This window comes from Lemur catta, chromosome 1 (assembly GCF_020740605.2).
Source record: "Lemur catta isolate mLemCat1 chromosome 1, mLemCat1.pri, whole genome shotgun sequence".
Classification (NCBI taxonomy): domain Eukaryota; kingdom Metazoa; phylum Chordata; class Mammalia; order Primates; family Lemuridae; genus Lemur; species Lemur catta.
In genome coordinates this window covers 20,145,491-20,165,273 of record NC_059128.1, presented here as the reverse complement: position 1 = coordinate 20,165,273, position 19,783 = coordinate 20,145,491, and the positions used below count along the sequence as shown (strand labels likewise).

Here is a 19,783-nt window from a genome sequence, read left to right as displayed (position 1 = left end):
CGTTTTACAGAACTTTGGAGCGTGTGGGAAGACTTAGCAAAAGGTCCATTTAAGCCAGGACACACAAATAAAAAAGAGAGATCGACATCTTGTGAAGAAACAAAAAACTTACATGAGAAAGGAAATGAAATCACAATATGCAAAGTTGTAATAACCAAAATACTGAATATGAGTTTAACCAAATTTGCCCTAAAACTGCCTTGGGAGAGTACAGGGCTGTTAGGAGGGGAAGTGTGTGTGGGTAAAGAGTGACAGAAGAGAGCTGAATCCTCTTGTTCCACAGCAGGGAGTCAGTGAATAAAATCTACAGCCAATGAATCAGGAAATATTTACAAGTATAGAAGGAAATACCAGGAGTTAAAAGTGGCTGCTTCTGTGGCATCAGACCCCAAACTGCAGGGAGAGGTTGGCCAGAGGTCTGCTGTTGTGTTATCAAGTTTGCAGTATAATTTGCTTTTTAAAAATAGGTCCATGCATTATTTTAATAAAAATTGAACCTAAATTAATTTTTTAAAGCCACAAAGCATAGGAAGAGAAGAAAATGGAGTCAGCATTTGAGCGGCCAGTAGGAAGAGAGTAAGAAGCGAACAAAGAAGAGTCCAGTCTCATTCCTCAAATTCCAAACACAGTTGTCTTAAAATGCACTTGATAACTAGTCATTCCTGGCCTTGTGACATCTCTGTAATTCCTGTCTTGATCTTTTGTCAAAATCTTCATTACTTTATTTCCCAAATATCTTCTTCCTGTAACTAGATTTTAAGATTCCAAAGAAAATGGACTGTGTCTTATACTTCCTGTAATCTCCCCCACCTTAAAAGAGAAGACAACAAGTACCTATAAATATTTGATGAATTCTAACTAAATAGCACATAGCCATGGTTCGGTTGTCATTTGTTGTATAAGCCAAACTTGGAAAATTTTAACTCTGTCTGAACAAAAGAGAATGGGATGTCATGTATATTTCTGCCTCATAAAGATTTTTGTTGAAGAACACAGTCATCTCTGACAGTCAACAAAAACAATCCAACTTGCCCACTTAATTTATCATCGTTTTTCAAGGTCATTTCTCAAAAAAGAATCTAATTTAAAAAGCAGGTGTAACATCTAGAGTAAGAAGATCTATTCTCCAATCTTTGCTATTTAAAAAAAGCCTTTTTAATTTAGTTTGGGAGTTTAATAATGTTTTTTACTTAGTGAATTTTTAATCAAGATATACAATCTCATTTTCTATTTTTATACCTTCCATTTTTGCTTACCTTATTTTCTTTTTATCTTATTTTGAAAGAGAAGCTCTTGGTATTTATAATCCCAACAGAAAGAGCACACTGAAATGCAATCCCTTTCATAATAACCAGAGTTCTCTAAATTCTAAATTATCCCACTTTAATATCATTTAGTATACTGTTGAATAAGTACCTCCTAAGAAGAGAGAATCTCTGTGATAATATCCTTGAGTTTGTATTATAGGTATCAACAAAAATAAACTTCAAAAATAAACTTTTGTTGCTTTTAGCTGATCAAATTAATCATTTGAAAATCCAAGGGTCATGGCACTGCCATCTTTCTTGGTTTAGAGAAAATAAGCTTTTATGGTTTTTTGCTTTTTTTTTAACTCTTTATGATCCTCACAAGATCATACTATTCAATGGCAGAAAAGTTGTGCCAAAGTCCTTGCTAGCATGCCTGAAGTCCATAGGTTAATACACAATTTTCTAAGTTGATCCTGGGCAAAGTTATTTTTTTAATGAAGTGTAATTTACATACAATGACGTACACAGTTTTTAAGTACAGTTTGATGTGTTTTGACAAAACTATATTACTCTACCCTGGTAAAGACTTAGAACATTCTATTTTCATCACCCAGAAAGTTCCCTCATGCCCCACCTTCCCTCCCATAGATGTACTATTTTTCTAATATTAATATAAAAACCTAAGAGTAAAATTAACAGGTCATAGTATAGATGCATGCTTAACTTTATAGGAAATACTGCTACACTGTTTTCCAAAATAGTTGTCTCATTTTCTGTTCTTACCAGCAAGATATGAGAGTTTCATACTATCTAATGCTTTTAATTGTCAATTGTTTTCATCCCAGCAATTCTAGTGGATGTACAGTGGTATCTCACTGTAGATTTAATTTTTGTTTCCCTGATTATTAATGATGTTGAACATCTTTTCATGTACTTATTAACCACTTGTATATTTTCTTTTGCCAAGTGTCTGCTCAAATTTTTTGTCCATTTTTTTTCCCTTGGGTCATTTGTCTGTTTGTTATTGAGTTGTGGTCCAGGGTAAAATTTTTGACCTAAATGAATTCTGTTTTGGCCCTAATCACCAGCTTTCTGCTATCCCTAGTTCATCTTCTCTTTCCCTTTTCTCCTCCCTTTCTAAGGAGAATTGGCTAATCTGAAACAAACTAGTGCAAAGGATTCATTTACTCACTTGTTCCACAAGTATTTTACTGAGCACCTACCAAACTCCAGCTAAGTTACAAGGATAAGACACAGCCTCTGCTTTTAAAGAGGTTACAAACAAGTTCAGGGGAAATGTAAATAAGTAACTATAAGTTTAATGTAAAAAGAGCCCCCATATTTAGAGAGTGAAGATACCATTTCTGGTTAGGGTGATCAACAGATTCCTTATTAAAGGAGGAAGTATTTGAGATGGGCTTCAGGTGAGGGGTAGAGTTGCAACAGAAAGATCAATAGTTATGAAAGAAAGAACAAAGGCAAGTCTACAGGAAAACGTAGGGTGCGTTCAGAGGAAAAAAACAAACAAACATAATTTGAGCCAAAGGATAGTGTTTGAAAGGTGTGTTGAAATCATATTTGGGAACCTGATCTGACTCAGCAGGTAAAAATGACCCCCGTGGAAATAGCAGTAATAGTTGCATAATCCCTTGGAGTTCGTAGCCCTCTTCGACTCACCCTCATGCCTCCTTTCCTTCACCTCCGCTCACCCTCAGCCCTGCCTGTATTAGTCTTGGATACCTCTGCCCTGGGCTGGGACTGCTCATCTACACTTCTTCCTGGCTATTTAGCAGGGACTAGACCTCCCTCAGAGGGAAGAGAAATCGAGACCCCAAAACCTAATCAACCTGGAGCTCCTTGTCTTCCTTTATGTGCTTGCCAAGTGGAGCTCTTGGAGCAGCTTTCTTGAAGGAGAAGGGAACCTCCTGCAGATGCAAAGCCAGAGGAGGTTAGCATGCTAGGCTGCTCTGCTCATCGACTATGAAATGAGCTGCAAAAACAAGGCAAACAGGCTTCTTGCAGTACCCAGTGTGGGCACCAAGCCAGACCCATTTCAAGAGAGCTGGGTTGTTGGGCAAGCAACTGAAGTAGGTCTTTAAATAAAGGAGAAGTTCTCCAAAATACTGGGAGTCCCTGTCCTAGAGTAATGGCCTCAAATATTTGTGCATTTTACATCAGGGGATTGAGTCTGAATAAAAGTTTTCATATCCATCCCAGACCAAAAAGTAAACTAGGCTAGCTTGTTATCTCTAAGAGAATGATGCACAAATCCGTACACTGTTTCTTATAACATGGTTTTGCTAAAGTTAATTTTTTAAGTAAGGGCTTTTTACCTTCATCAAAACTGATAGAACATAAAAGAATTTTTTTCTGAGTCTGAATCCTAGGAAAACAACACTGACAAAATGTTCTAAACCATGTAAATTCTGAACCATTTTACTAACTAATTGTCACTTTTTAGCCAGGAGCTCAACAGTGATAAATCTGAATAACAAAGAACAAGTAGGGGCACAGGTATTTCTTTACTGTTTCTTCTTTGCAACTTTAAGTATAAATGAAACTACCTTTCAGTCAGTGCCTACCGGGCTCTGTGCTAAATGTTCTTCCATAAATTTTATTTCATCCTTTCAACCCCAAAGGATTCTAACCTCCCTCTTCAATACCACATCTCTCAATTTTTGGTTATTTTGCTGATATCAAGTCTCAATTACTTGTTAATGAAACACAAACACAAGAAGCAGTCTCTGGTGTGTACAATTAGGCACACAATTCTCCCCAAGTAAACATGGACGGGTACTCCATTTTTTCACTCTTCTGGGAGTTTTACTCCTAGAACACGTGGAAGGAAATAAGGTAGTTAGGGCTGTCGTCCTGACACAGGATCTCTGCCAAGACATGGAAATCCATTTTGTTAATTATGTTCTGCCTCTGAGTCTAAAAGAAATAAACACTTTTTTAAAAAGTGGACTTTTCATTTCTCATGAGTAGCATCGAGACCAATCCTTCTGCCACTATGGTAACGGCTGTTTTCTATGTGTGTCGGGGTTGTGAGGCGGAGAAGGGAGGAGATTCAACAATGAGGAGAAGGACATGCTCGTGTTTCAGCAGTAAACTACTGGCAGTAAACTGCCCTCAATTCCTCTTGTCACTCTGTGGTGGAGCACTGCCCTTACTGAATTACAGGATATGGGCAGTTTTCCATTGCAGGATCCACTATGCTGGGAGAGTAATCTCCATGCGATGTCATAGGTCATGGATGCTGTAGGCTTCCATACATTAAAAGAAATGTAATTATGCAAACTCAAGAGGGAGGGAAAAAAAGAGGATAATAGCGATATCTGAGTTACAAATCAATTTTATTTGTACACGTGGACTTCAAGAAAAGGATTAGTAATTGATGATCACCTGAACGTTCAGACAAGTATTTTCTTATTAATAATAAGATTTTTTGAGCTTTAGCTACATGCTAGGTTCTTTACAAATAGTGTATCACCTTGAGTGATATACTATTTTTTAACAATTCAGTAGTAAATGTTATTATCCCTATTTAACAAATGAGGAAACAGAGGTGCAAAGATAATCAGGTAAGTCCTCTGAGGGCCCCTGGTTAGAAGGGCAGCACTAGGGCGCAAACCCAGCACTAACTAACTCAGAAACACAATCTCTTCCTAGTCCACCACGTCAACCGTTTTTTTTGTACAATTATTCTTGTACCTGTCATAATTTTCCAACTTTACTTGATCATTTTCTTGAGTTTCTGCTTAAAACCCTCCAGGAGTTTGTCATCTTACCCAAAAAAAGCCAAAGTCCTCAAATCTAGCCTCAAAGGCCTGTGCTGTTTGTCCCACACCCACACCCCGTTCTCTCTGATCTCCTCTCCTATTTCTTTCCTCCTCGTTGCTCTACTCCAGCCACGCTGCACCGGCCACCCAGGCACGTTCCCACCTTAGGGGTTGGGCACTAGCTGTTTCCTCCATCTAGAAGGCTCTTTCCCCAGATAGCCACGGGCTGGCTCCTTCACCTGCTTCAGGACTTTGCTTAGTGAGTGTAAGCTTCTCATTGAGATCTTCTCTGAATGCCCTGCTTAATTCACACGCTGCCCACCACTCTTCATCCCCCTTCCCTGCTTTGTTTTCTCTGTGATGCTTATTACCACCTGACATTCTAGACTTTTACCTACAGTGGTCTCCCCTTAGCCTTGGGGATATGCTCCAAGACCCCCACGGATGCCTGAAACGGAGGACAGTTTGGAGCCTTATCTATATCGCTTTTTTCCATCTGATAACCAAGAGGGCTCCTCAGTGACTAGGGCAGGTAGCACCCACAGCGTGGATCTGCTGGGCAAAGGATGATCCACATCTCAGGCAGGACAGTGCAAGATTTCATCACACTACTCAGAACAGCACGCAACTTAAAACTTATGAATTATTTCTTGAATTTTCCATTTAATATTTTTGGACCATGGTTGACCCACGGGTAAACCTTGGAAATCTTGGAAAGCAAAACAGCGGCTAAGGGAAGACCACTGTACTTATTTACTCTCTGTCTTCCTTCCTCAGTATATAAATGCAACGGGATAAGGTTTTCTGTCATTTTTTCCATTGTTGTAACCCCTCGGCCGTGAACAAAGCCTTGCCCATAGCAGAAACTCATTAAATATTTGATGAATGATGAATAATTTCAAGTCAAACCTACAGATGGGGCAAGAACAGTTTCACTTTTCTGTTTGTAAGTGTTTGTCTTGGCATTAAAGTTATAATAAAGACAACTCTTTCCTCATGGGTTCCCTGGAAATGAACACAGTAGCTAAGTAGTACAGATGAACTATCACAAATTTATGTTTCGATTCAATCATCATGTAAAAAAATTAAAGACATTTACCTGTGGGCACCAACACAGCTTTGAGCGATCTTAAAGTAGAATATCTAATTTTAAGACTTGCTAGTTATTTACTCACATCATAGAAGCATCAGCAGTTTATCTAAAATGGAGTTGGGGCAGAAGTCCTTCCTCCTGGTGGTGGCTTTTGGGCCATTATCCCTCCCTCCTCCTGGAGACCCCTCCTCAGCTTTGCCTTATGTGCCATCAGACAGTGCCACCCAAATACCTTTTTGTTGTTATTATCCATGAACACCAAGGTCACTTTGTCTCATTTTTTTTTACATTAAAAAATATTTTTTGACCAGGCATGGTGGCTCATGTCGGTAATCCCACCACTTTGGGAGGCCAAGGCAGGAGGATCACTTGAGGCCAGCAGTTCAAGACCATCCTGGGCAACATAGCCAGACCCCATCTCTACCAAAACATTTAAAAACTTAGCCGGGTGTGGTGGCACATGCCTATAGTCCCAGCAACTAGGGAGGCTGAGGCAGGAGGATCGCTTGAGCCCAGGATTTTGAGGTTGCAGTGAGCTATGATGACACCACTGCACTCCATCCAGCCTGGGCAAATTAGAGGGAGACGCTGTCTCTACTAAAAAAAATATTTTTGACAAATAAAAACGTAAAGTGACAATGTGATGTTCTGATATCCACAAACATTATGGAGTGATGATCGGTTAACATATCACCTTATATACTATGCTTTTGTTGTTGTGGAAACATTTTAAGATCTACTCTCTTAGCAATTTTAAGTATACAATACGTTACAATTAATTGTAATTACTATGTACATTAGGTCTCAGAACTTACTCATCTTATAACTGAAATGTTATACCCTTTGACCAAAATCTGCTCATTTTCCCCACTCCCTTAGCCCCTGGCAACCACCTTTCTACTCTGTTTCTATGAATTTGCCTTCTTTACATTCCACATGTAAGTGAGATTGTGCAGTTTTTGTCTTTCTGTGTCTGACTTGTTTCACTTAACAAAATGCCCTCTAGGTTCATTCATGTTCACACAAATGGCAAGATTTTCTCCTTTTTAGGGCTGAATAATATTCCACCGTGTGTGTGTGTGTGTGTGTGTGTGTGTGTGTGTGTGTACATGCCACATTTTCTTTATCTATTCATCCATCAATGAACACTTAGTTTGTTTCCATACTTGGCTAATGTGAATAACGCTGCAATGAACAAAGGAGTGCAAATATCTCTATAGGGTGCATTTCCCATCGGCTCTACCTTTTAAATACCTGCAAACCCCAGCCGTGCTCAGTGTATCCACTGCTGCCACTCCGGTCCACGGCATCATCCTGTCTATTGTTGGTCTCCCTGTTTCTACCCCTTACTCCCTTTGGGCTACTTTCAAAGCAGCAGGCAGAATGATCCTTTTAATGAGTCAGATTGTACCATTCCTCTGAAGGCTTTTGATCTCACTTTGATGGAAACACGAAGTCTTTTTGGTGGCCTACAAGGCCACACACCATCTGGCTCCCCACTACCTCTCTGACTTCTCCCGTGTTTCCCATCCCCTCACTGTCCTAGCTCCGGCCACACCGGCCTCCTTCCTTCCTCAAACATACCAGGTACACTCCCACCTCAGGGTCTTTATACTGCTTGTCCCTCTGCTTGCGATGCCCTCGCCCCAGATATCGACATGGCTCTCCCCTCACCTCCTCAGACATTTGTTCAACTATCTACTCAGTGAGGCCTCCCCATACATCATCCCCTCATCTTTAATTGTGACCCCACTTCTGGGCTGTGCCTTTCCTCTTCCCTGTCTTCCTTTTCCTCATAGTACTTATCATAAGCATATAATATACATGTTTTTTTTTAACTTGCCCATTTTTCTCACTAGATTGTGAGGACAGCATTCCTGCATAAGGAGAACAGGAATTGCTGCCCGTTTAGGGTACTGTATAGCCCTAGCATCTAGAATTATACCTGAGACAGAGACAGTAATCAATACATACTGTACTTGAATAAATGTATATTGTGTTTCTAAATTCTTTTAAACACATTAATAGACAAGCTCACTCTCTTGAACTTATAGCTTTTAAGCCCTTAGGTTATTTTTAATTCAGTATTAATCAATTAATTAAACTGTCTTTTAAGCAGTAAATTAATGTTTCTGTTTTTAGATGCATTTTCCCTACCAATTTACAGATGTGACTGCACATTTAAAATGGCGGAACTTCTACATATTGACCTTTAGAAAAATCTACTTTCCTTATAACAGAAAACAGAAAAGACACTTGCAATTGCATTTGGAACATTAGCAAGCCAGTTAATCCTTATTTAATTTGCAATTGAATTCATCAAAAGCTAATCTTAAATAATAATCAATCACAAAAATCTCTCTCAAAAAAATGGAAATCGTTCCAATGTTTGGGGATACTAGAGTACATAATTGCTTTTGAGGAGCAATTTGGTCTTCCTGTGACATCAAATATCGTTGGCTCTTTTTTTTTCCTGGCATCATTTAAATTCAGTAATACTGCAGGACCAACTCTCTCCAAATCCATGTCCTATTACTTTCGCTACACACTTAACTCAAGATGATTTCCATGATCTATGCAATTAGACTTCAAACTGTCTGCCAGGCTCAGCTCAGCTGCATTCTGATTTGTGAGTAAATACTTGCTACAGACAAATTCTCACGGAGTTCAGTGCCCATTCACTTGATAGGCTCTTTGAGGAAAGTGCCAGAGTAAACAAAACAAAGGGAAGCCCTCCAGCTTGGAGCTTTCTGCCCATCTGGCTACATTCACAAATGGATCCAGACCCCCTAACCACTGATAGCAACTCTCCACATTCTTCTCACTCAGAAAAAAAAACAAAACAAAAATTTAAATATATGTTAAAGGTCTTATGTTAGAAAAGAAGGTACACTATTAAAAAATTCTGGATTGAAAGTGTTCAAATAAAACTCTGGGTGAATGGGAAAAGATACCGCTTCAAATAAAATGATTCCCTACTTGTTGAGTTTTGGAATTTCTTCAAAGCCTCTTTCTCCATCAACTCCAGCATTGGGAGACTGCCTAGCATGGCTCAGTACTCAATAAGTATTTGTTCTAAACTCTCACATAGTTCTGTACAGCTGAGCTATGTGCTAAATAGGGTAGTGACTAAAAATTAAAGACAATGCACTTAACCTAATATTTTATTTTTTCTCCTGAGATGCCTCTAAAAATATAAGAAAGGAATTTTTAGTATGTGTATATCCCCAAGGGCACAGAAGACAGGGGAGGGCTATGGGGTATCTATGGTCTAGAGAGCTACAGAACTCTGAATGAAAGAAGGCAGAAGAGAAGGAAGGCAAAACTTAGCACACTCACAGGGCGCGCACTGTCTGGGACTGCTGTTTTGCCCTGCAGAACCTCTGAAGGGCATGGGAATGAGAGGTGAGGGGTATGGTGTCTGGCAAGGCTGATATTTGGGGCTAAAAAGAATAGGATTAATTAAAGGTTTATTTCTAAAAACATTAACCCTCTAGCCCATTTATGCACAATGCCAACAGGCAAGTACCTTCCCTGTAAGCTAGAGATTTAGTCTTTTTTCTGAGCAAGTTGAAAAATTCTAAAACAAAAAAGACATCCATATTCTGGCATTTTAGGGTCCAACAACATAATGGCCAACTGCCTACACAAGTGCCCTAAAGCACAGTCTGCTGGTGGAAAAGCTCAGTTTTAAGTATGAATGTGCAAACAAGGATCACCAGTCAAAGAATGCTTCTAACAGGGAAGATCAAATCCAAGGTAAACAAGTAGGGGTAAATGAAACTGGAGGAATCAAAGACATTGCAGAGAACAGACAAGAACCTTTAACAAAGCAATAAGTAATCAGCTGAGATAAATCTGAGAAAACATTTTATCCTTATAAGTATAACAATAACGACAATGGGTAAAAATAACAGCTAATATTTATCAAAAACACACCATCAGCTACTTTTCAACAGACCCAAGATGAGGAAACTAAAGCACACAAAAGTTAGGTGACTGATAGTGCAAAAGCTGGCATTCAAATCCAGAGAGTCTGAATTTAAAACCCATGTTCCTAAACACAGTTGTATGCTTCCTCAAATATGCTATTTTAAAAAGAAACAGGCTGGGCGCGGTGGCTCACGCCTGTAATCCTAGCACTCTGGGAGGCCGAGGCGGGTGGATTGTTTGAGCTCATGAGTTAGAGACCAGCCTGAGCAAGAGCGAGACCCCGTCTCTACTAAAAATAGAAAGAAATTATATTAGCCGGGCATGGTGGCACATGCCTGTAGTCCCAGCTACTCGGGAGGCTGAGGCAGGAGGATCGCTTGAGCCCAGGAGTTTGAGGTTGCTGTGAGCTAGGCTGACGCCACGGCACTCACTCTAGCCAGGGCAACAGAGCGAGACTCTGTCTCAAAAAAAAAAGAAAAAAGAAAAGAAACAGAACATAAGGAAGTGCTCTTAAAAATGTACTCATGCATTTGATAAATATGTTTTCAGAGCCTTCTATTGACAGTACCAGCCACTAAACAGAATGAGCAGGTTCCCAGCTGTCATCGAGCCAAAATTAAAATTTAATAGAAGAGGTAGAAGATACAATTAAGGAATTCTGTGAGACAATTTAATAAAGTAACAGGAGAACAATACAAGAAAAGATGGTGATATGTCTGGAGGTTCCAGGAAGTTCCTTTTCCACTTACTACGAATTCCAGAGGGAAAACAGGGAAAATGAGAGGAGTAACATATCCCAGAAACAATACTAGAAAAGTTCCTAGAGCTGAAGAGCACAGGTCTTCGGATTGAAGGGGCGCCTCTTCTCCCAGCACCCATCACAATAAATAGAAAAAGATCCCTATCAAGGTACACCCTCATGAAATCTTATACCAGTGATAAAGAGGTCAGAAAAAGCTTCCAGATAGTAACAAACAAATCACTGACCAAAGAGCAAGAATTTGCATAGTATTATACTTACCAAAAGCAACACTAGGTGCTAGAATTCAATAGGATAAAGCCTTTAAAATTCTAAGAATGGTGATTTGCAACTTAAAATTTAGTACCCAGATAAAGTATCAATTGAGTGTAAGGGTAGGAAAAAAAGAATCATTTTCAGACATACAAGGACTCTGGAAATATCTCCTTCATACAGCCTCTCTGAGAAAGTACTTGAAAATGTGCTGTAGTGAAACGAGAGAGAAAATCAAGAAAGAAGATGACACAAGATTCAGGAAGAGACTCCCACTGGGAAGAGGGGAGATACTCTTCTAAGAAGCTTGAACCTTATTCTGTAGATATTAGAAGGAGCTGTGGGTTTCAAGCTGGAGAACGATATGATAATATCCATGTTTTAGAAAGGGCATTCTTTCCTAAGTCTGAAGGTAGGCTTAGTGGAAGATTTCTGGGAGACAATCAGGAAGTTTTTGCTAAACTCAGGTGACATGTAATTCAAACCTAAACTAAGGTGGTAGCAATGAGAACCGTGAGATTGTAGATGTATACACAGCTGAGCTGACATCTGCTTGGTAGGGTCTAGCATAATTTCATTTTGCTGTAAATATTCATGTTATGAATGCAGGACAAGAACAAGAGAGACTTTATGAGAACAATGAAGCATCAAGCCCTGGAAGATGGTAGATGGAAGACAGGAAATAAAGATACACCAGTAGGCTTGGAGGGAGGACTCATTTCATTTGAGACACTCTGAGTAGAAAGGCAGTGCTACATCATTGAGAAATATAAAGGAGATCAGACCTTTCTTTCTGATAACACCTAGACTACCTGACTAAAATTGCAGATCACTGCAAAGGGAGTTAAATTGAAAAAGAAAAGCCAGCTGTTACCCTGCTTGACCTTGCAAATGTAGAAGTAGTATGGATGGAGCACCACAGGACCACTTTAGAAGCACCGTGCTTAATGGACACTTAGAACTACATTAAGAGGCTCATGCCAGTGGGGAGGAAGGTGACCCCAGGGAGATTCTACTTTGGGTTGTGAATGGCCTTAGATCCCTGAGATGAGGTTGGAGAGGTGGTTGAGGGACAGATCTGCAGGAGCTTAAAAGGCATGGTAGGAAGAGTAGATGTTATGCATGGTATAGTGGGAAGGCACTGCAAGGTTTTAAGCAGGAAAGTGATATTACTCAATTCATATGCTATGATTCACTCTGGCTACTATGTGGAGAATGGATTGGAAGGGAGTAAGAGTGGGCAAGAAAGACACTGCAGCAAGAGATGATGTCAGCTTGAACTGGGAAGATTACACTGGAGATCAAATGCATGGGTTTGAGATTCTTTTGGAATTGAACTCCATAGGTCTTTTGCTAGATTAAATGTGGATGCAGCAACAGTGGCGAGGAAACCCAACATGTTGGAGTAATTCCAAGGTTACTAATTTGAGCAACTGAGTAGATAGGAGTGGCAATTCTATGATGGGGGAAAATGGAGAAGAAGCAGGTTAGGGCTGCAGTAGGGGGTCAAAAGCTACATTTTGGAAGGAACTGTTAAGTTGGAGATGCCTGTGAGGGATCCAGGTGGAGATATCAAATAAGCAGTTGGATATACAAGTCGAGGTCTGGACTGGAGCTGTATTTGTCAGGTCCTTTGATTTTGGCTTGAGCTCAGGTAAACTCCAAATTGGAGGGAGGAGGGAATTAACATTTATTGAGTACCTACTGTATGCCAAATACCCATTGTGTTACAAATGTTTTTGTCATAAGGTTTACACACATTTTCCAATACCTACTTTTTCCATGGCTGCCCACACACCCTCCCAGTTCAGCTCGAGAGGGACCCAGCTAGAGACCAACTGGGATACGCCCATTGCAGACACTCAGACAAACTGTGCAATCAGTTTCTCCCTCCCAGATTCCTAATGAGTCCCTGGAGGGTTACTTGACCTGCATCTGTGTTCAAAACTCCAGAGACCTGAAGGTAAGCGTTAGCTCCTGGGACACTGAAGCTGAAAACTCTAGACCCAGATAATAGCTATGACTCCACCCTTGGTTTGCTAAATCTCTTTGGACACAACATACCTTGTTTCTTTGTCTGAATTTTAGTATCTGCCTGTTTCATAAAAATGCTTTGAGAATTGAGTTGAGCTTTTGAGTCACCTGGAGAGCATCTTGAATCATGCAGATTCCTGGGCCCTGCCATCAGAGATTGCAATTCATGTGGTCTGGGTGTGGCTTGGTCTGCATCACAGGTGACTCTGATGCTGGTCCAAAGTGGTACCCAGACCAGAAACGCTAATTTGCAGAGTGATGAGCTGCCAGTTTTCCCCAGATGTCTGCTTCAGTGATATCTCTACCACTTAGATCACTATGGCAGTTTTAAAATAAGGCATCAAATTTTTTGACTCTCCTCCTATCAAGAGGTGCGTTCCACGTCTCCTGCCCTTGAACTTGCTGGTTCTCTCAGAATCTGGCCGCTACAATGTAAGAAGCCTATGCCACATGGAGAGGTCACATCAACAGTCCCACTTGACCTCAGTCTTGGAGTCATCTCAGCCCTGAAACTAGGCACACCAGTGATGGAGTCTGCAGATAATCCCAGCCTCCGGCCACTGAGTCACCCCAGACTTCAAGTCTTCCCAGCGGAGCCTCAGATATCACAGAACAGAGACCACCGATCCCCACCATTCCCTGTTCAAATTTATGATCCACAAAACCTATGCTCATAATGAAAAGATCATTGTTTTATGCTACTTAGTTTGGGAGAGTTTTGTCATGCAGTAACTAGAATAGGTTACTGAAGAGTTTTCTCAAGAAATACCTATTAAAATGCAAACACATTCCTTGCAAGGATAAACACTCTCAAATGAACATACTCAATGTTGTATCTAGCAGACAATAGAGCAGGGGAAATGAGCCAAGAGATGCTTTCTTGTTTCACTGATAAGAAAGCATCATTGGGTAAAGAACACGTAAGTTGCTCCCAGAAAACCTTGAAGACAGCATGGCTGGAAGAGAAAGAGATGCACCAAAAGGACCGATGAGGCAGGAAAGCAAAACTGAGCTTCATTTCCTCCACAAGTGTCCTTAGGGCTGGCCTGAAAATCCCTCCACTCTCTGACTGCAAAGCTGTTCATTTATTTATGCCAGTTTCCCAAATGTACTTGCCTGATGTTAAAAATCACCTGGGGATGGTACAGTAATAAGCGTCAAGGGTAATTCTTGCCACAGGGCAAGTTTGGGAAATGCTGGATTGTAGAAATTTTAAACAAACTAGCAAACACTACACCCCTCCCTCACGAGAGTCACAATTCTGCAGTGAGAATGGAGTTAATACATGAGCTTCATATTTGTGAAAAACCAGTAGCAAGTTCTGGCGGCCTTGAACCTTGAGAATGTAAATCCCAACTAAGTCCAATTACAGTGATGTGGGGGAAGGAGTTGTAAATATTGGGATTCACTTGCTAATCTGACACTACTAATAATGTTAAATACTTTAAGATGCAATTATTAATACCTTCTCTAAGGAATATTTTAATTGATAAAATATAAAATAAGAGGGATGCCAGGTTAAATATCCATGGCCTTATTCAAGCTATTAATGATGTAAGTAAATATGATAGAACCTGGGCTCTCAGGGATTGAGAAAAGAACAGAGAATGTGACACTAAAAGCCGTGAGTTAATTCTACTTTAGTAACTAACACTAATGTCTACATTGTTCCTAGCTTCATCACCATCACCCCTCCATTGTTTTTGGAAGTGATTTGAATCTCATTTCAGATTGTTAATATACATCCTTGAGTTTTCTTTCCAGTAATACATTTACAGTCTTCTAAAGAAACTGGGGTGGGAGGGCCGTTCTCAGTCATGAATGCACCACGGAATTGGTTATGATCCCCAGCTCTGCATCAATGGAACATTTTCACGGTATTGGTGGTGATTCGTGTCAGTGAGCAGTTTATCAGTCCCAAAAGCCTGGTCCCCACAGAGACTGACAGCAATGTAGGCCCCTTTGAGCCTACTCAATTTTATTTCTCTTGCTTCTTGAGACTCTCTAATAGTTATATGGTGGCAAGTTCCAGAGTAAAATTGACATCTTCTGTGATTCTAAGAGTTTGCGTGTATTGTGATGAAAAGAATAACATGTCTGTGGAAATAGTATTTGTACTGATGGATACTGGAATTCCAAGCAATAAAAACAGGAGTTCCTTATATTATAACATAGATTTAGAGGCCTAATATCCCTCCTTAGACCAGTGGCTCTGCGTAAAGAACTCAGGTTACACTTAATAGCGGAAGGTATCATATCCTATCCCCATTCGTCTAGGCCTGTTGGACTTTCTGGCCAAGGATTAGAAGACCCTCTAGGTTCACCACCTCTCTGCATTGCTGTGTTCTCTGCCTCCCAGGGATGTGTCTCACACCAGTGTCACTGCCCTGCCATCCAAAGGCCTGGAGCACCTGAAGGAACTGATAGCAAGGAACACTTGGACCCTTAAGAAACTTCCACTTTCCTTGAGTTTCCTTCACCTCACACGGGCTGACCTTTCCTATCCAAGCCACTGCTGTGCTTTTAAGAATCAGAAGAAAATCAGAGGGTAAGTGGCCAGGGCCTGGAATAAGTGACCAAGACCTTGGTGGGAGATGAATTCATTTCTTGGTTTGGGGAAGATGCTTCATGGTTTGAAAACCAGGTGGAGAAGAATTGGAAGCATTCATAAGAAACGGGAAATCCACAGGGCACCATGAGTCTGTGGGCTCAAAGTGGCTGCAGATGAGAAATAAGGCCAACATCATGCATAGCAGTAGGGCAGGGGAGGTCCTAGGGGGTGATGTAGGAGGTAGGAGAGACAGGCTCAACCAGACCATGTAGAATCTTGTAGAGGTTACACGGACAAGATTTCTGGCCTTCAGACGCAGCCCATATCAGAGACTGCAACACATATTAGAAACCACAACCATGAAGAAGTCTTACAAACAACACAAACAATTGGATCACCTGATCAGTTTGTGCCTTGCAAATGTCATAGCCCACCGGTTACATGCCTCTGGGCTTTGGAGTCAGCTGGGTTTGTACCCCAGCTCTGCCAGTTTCTAGCTGTGTCATCCCAGCCTAGTCACTTAACCTCCTTTAGCCTTTTGAGAATTGAGATCATATTATCATTCATAGGGGTTTTGAGAAGATTAAATGCGAAACGGATCAGAAAACCTGAAATGGAATGACCTGGAATGCCATAAGTTCCCAGCTAACATTAACTATGATATATATGATTTGAATGTCAGGCTGTTTGCAAGGCTGTGAAGGAGGGATGACCTTTTTCTCTCCATACTTTCTCTGAATCTTGCATTCACCTACACTTTTACCCTGCATTATTTCCCCTTCATGCTTATACAACCTCCTATTCTCCTAACTCCACCTTCATTTATCTCTTATTCAATCCCCTCAGTTTCTATTCAATGATCTACTGACTTTCTACACTCATATTTGCAGTCAGAAAAAAGTCAGGATCTAGTTGTGGGGGCAGAAGCAAACAGCAAAGTTGAACAGCTGTGCAAAGAAGGTCAATGTGGGCATAATAACTGCAGAAAGCCAGGAGAGGGGTAGGGGATGGTGACAGCAGATTCTGTGCTGTCACTGTGTGGCACTGAGAAGGAAAGGACCAGGGCTAGGGTCTAGATTTCTCCTTAGCCTCCAAACAGGTTAGAACAGCCAGTCCACCAGGCATTTTGACCAGAACCCAATGGATGAATCAAAATCTGCTCAGCAGCTGAAGCAAGTTAAAGAATCCCTTTTGTTGTGGGTCTGGTGAGCTAGGAAAAAATAAATAAATCTTATTTCCATGAGCATGCCTGCATGGTAGTATCCGTTTATTCATTTGTTCAACAAGTATTTTATGAGCACCTACCATGTGCCTGATGCTCTCCGATCCATAGCAGTGAGCAGGACAGACAAGAGCCCTCTCTTACGTTTTGTTTACAGACTAGTGGAGGAAGTCAGAACATAGACAGGCAAACAAATAAGAAAACATCAGACAGTGCTATGAAGGAAATAAACACAAGAGTGGGAAAATGTATTTAACGAGAACAGGGAAGTCTCCTTTGAGGAAAAGCCATTTGAGTTTAAAACTCAGTAATCAGTAGAAGCAGCCATGAGTCTTTCAGGCAGAGGAAACCTGAGTTCTAGAGCTCTGAATAGGAATAATAATAATACCGTTAGCCAACGTATATATGGCACTCACAAAGCTCCAGGTGTGGTTCTAAGAGCCTTAAAAAGATAAACTCATGTAATCCTTTAACAACCCTATATGAAATAGATATTCCCACTATCCCATTTTACAAATGAATTAATCAAGTTTCATAAACCTTCCCAAGGTGAAACAGCTAGTAAATAGAGCCAGGTTCTAGCCAAGGTGACTGTCTCCAGCGTTCATACATTTTTATCACTGTTGTTCTTGAAGTGGTTGCAGGAGATAAGACCAATGTCACTGGACCACAGTGGGGGAGGGAGGTAATAGGAAATGATGTAGGAGAGGCAGGCTCGCCCAGATCCTGTAGAATCTTGTGGAATCATGTATATTATAGTAATAGTTTGCATATTTTTCTAAGTCTTGTGGGAACCATTCACAGGTTTTAAGCAAGCAGTGACTCATTTCTGTTGCCTTGCAGAATCCTCGAGTCCTTGATGTGTAATGGGAGCAATATCCGGAGCTTGCGTCACAGAAAATCTGTGAATGCCCTGAATGGCCCCTTCTACCAGGAGTATGAAGAGAATCCGGGTGACAGCAGTGTTGGGTACAAGGGAACGTCCAAGTTCCAGGATGCCAACGAAAACTCTCATTATTACGTCTTCTTTGAAGAACAAGAGGATGAGATCATTGGTTTTGGCCAGGAGCTCAAAAACCCCCAGGAAGAGACCCTCCAGGCCTTTGACAGCCATTATGACTACATTGTATGTGGGGACAGTGAAGACATGGTGTGTACCCCCAAGTCGGATGAGTTCAACCCCTGCGAAGACATAATGGGCTACAAGTTCCTGAGAATTGTGGTGTGGTTTGTTAGTCTGCTGGCTCTCCTGGGCAACGTCTTCGTCATGTTTATCCTCCTCACTAGCCACTACAAACTGACGGTCCCACGCTTCCTCATGTGCAACTTGGCCTTTGCAGATTTCTGCATGGGCATATACCTGCTCCTCATCGCCTCGGTAGACCTGTACACTCACTCTGAGTACTACAACCATGCCATTGACTGGCAGACAGGTCCTGGGTGCAACACAGCTGGCTTCTTCACCGTCTTTGCCAGTGAGTTGTCCGTGTACACACTGACAGTCATCACCCTGGAGCGCTGGTATGCCATCACCTTTGCCATGCGGCTGGACAGGAAGATCCGCCTCAGGCACGCATATGCCGTCATGAGTGGGGGCTGGGTCAGCTGCTTCCTCCTCGCCCTGCTCCCCTTGGTAGGAATAAGCAGCTATGCCAAGGTCAGCATCTGCCTGCCCATGGACACTGAGACCCCTCTTGCTCTGGCATATATTGTCTTTGTTCTGTTGCTCAACATAGTGGCCTTTGTCATCGTCTGCTCCTGTTATGTGAAGATCTACATCACGGTCCGAAATCCCCAGTACAACCCAGGAGAGAAAGACACCAAAATTGCCAAGAGGATGGCTGTGCTGATCTTCACCGACTTCATGTGCATGGCCCCGATCTCGTTCTTCACTCTGTCGGCACTGATGAACAAGCCTCTCATCACCGTTTCCAACTCCAAAATCTTGCTGGTTCTCTTCTATCCACTTAACTCCTGTGCCAATCCATTTCTCTATGCTATTTTCACCAAGGCCTTCCAGAGGGACGTGTTCATCCTACTCAGCAAGTTTGGCATCTGTAAACGACAGGCTCAGGCATACCGGGGCCAGAGAGTCTCTCTAAAGAACAGCACTGGTATTCAGGTTCAAAAGGTCACCCAGAACATGAGGCAGACTCTCCCCAACATGCAAGATGTCTATGAACTGCTTGAAAACTCACATCTAACCCCAAATAAGCAGGGCCAAATCTCAGAAGGGTATAAGCAAACAGTTTTGTAAGTTGACCCTACACTACTCACAATGGTAGGAGGACTTATGAAAGGCTAGTTTCTTGAACTCACATTCCAATCCCATGACACACACAACACACAGCTGCCCTAATCCTCGTGCTGGTCATGTTCCATGGGGCAAGAATTATCTCTGGAGAGTGACTAGCATTACCTTAATCATTGCCTCCAAGATGAAAGAGAGGCTACCAGCATATCTGTATTCCAGGTGATATCAAAAGAATCTATACTTCCTGGAAGACTTGCTCAGTGCTAAGTCCAGAGATGACATTGTGTAAGATCTTCAGCAAATATTAATGTCAACTGAATTGTGTCAACATGGAGCTTCTCACTTCTATAGAGCATTTTGTACTAAAGATTCAGCAAATGGCAAATGCTATTCATTTGGTTGGTGACCACAAAATAAAATCAGCCCCTCAGCCCTGTGTTGGCTCAGTTCAACTTGATGTTCCCTAACGCAACCAAAGAGAGTTTGAGGTCCTTAAAAATAAAAAGCCAGATACAGCTAAATGTCATACAAGGAGCGGCTATTCTGAGACATGAAGGAGGGGAAAGGCTTAGCTCTGAGTTGCTTTTTTCGGACTCTGAAACTATTAATCATGTCTTCACAAGAATCTACCTGATGTGACCCAGCTCTTATA

General features: G+C 41.3%; 1 protein-coding gene across 1 annotated transcript in view; it reads left to right on the top strand.

Annotated features, from left to right (window-relative positions):
• TSHR (thyroid stimulating hormone receptor) overlaps positions 1–19,550 on the top strand; it is a 136,944-nt gene extending 117,394 nt beyond the window's left edge. Inside the window, exons 9-10 of the mRNA XM_045554681.1 lie at positions 15,464–15,652; positions 17,721–19,550. Coding sequence (XP_045410637.1) covers positions 15,464–15,652; positions 17,721–19,134 — 1,603 coding nt within the window. The 3' untranslated portion in view covers positions 19,135–19,550. The remainder of the gene's footprint in view (positions 1–15,463; positions 15,653–17,720) is intronic.
• The last annotated feature ends 233 nt before the right edge of the window (positions 19,551–19,783 follow it).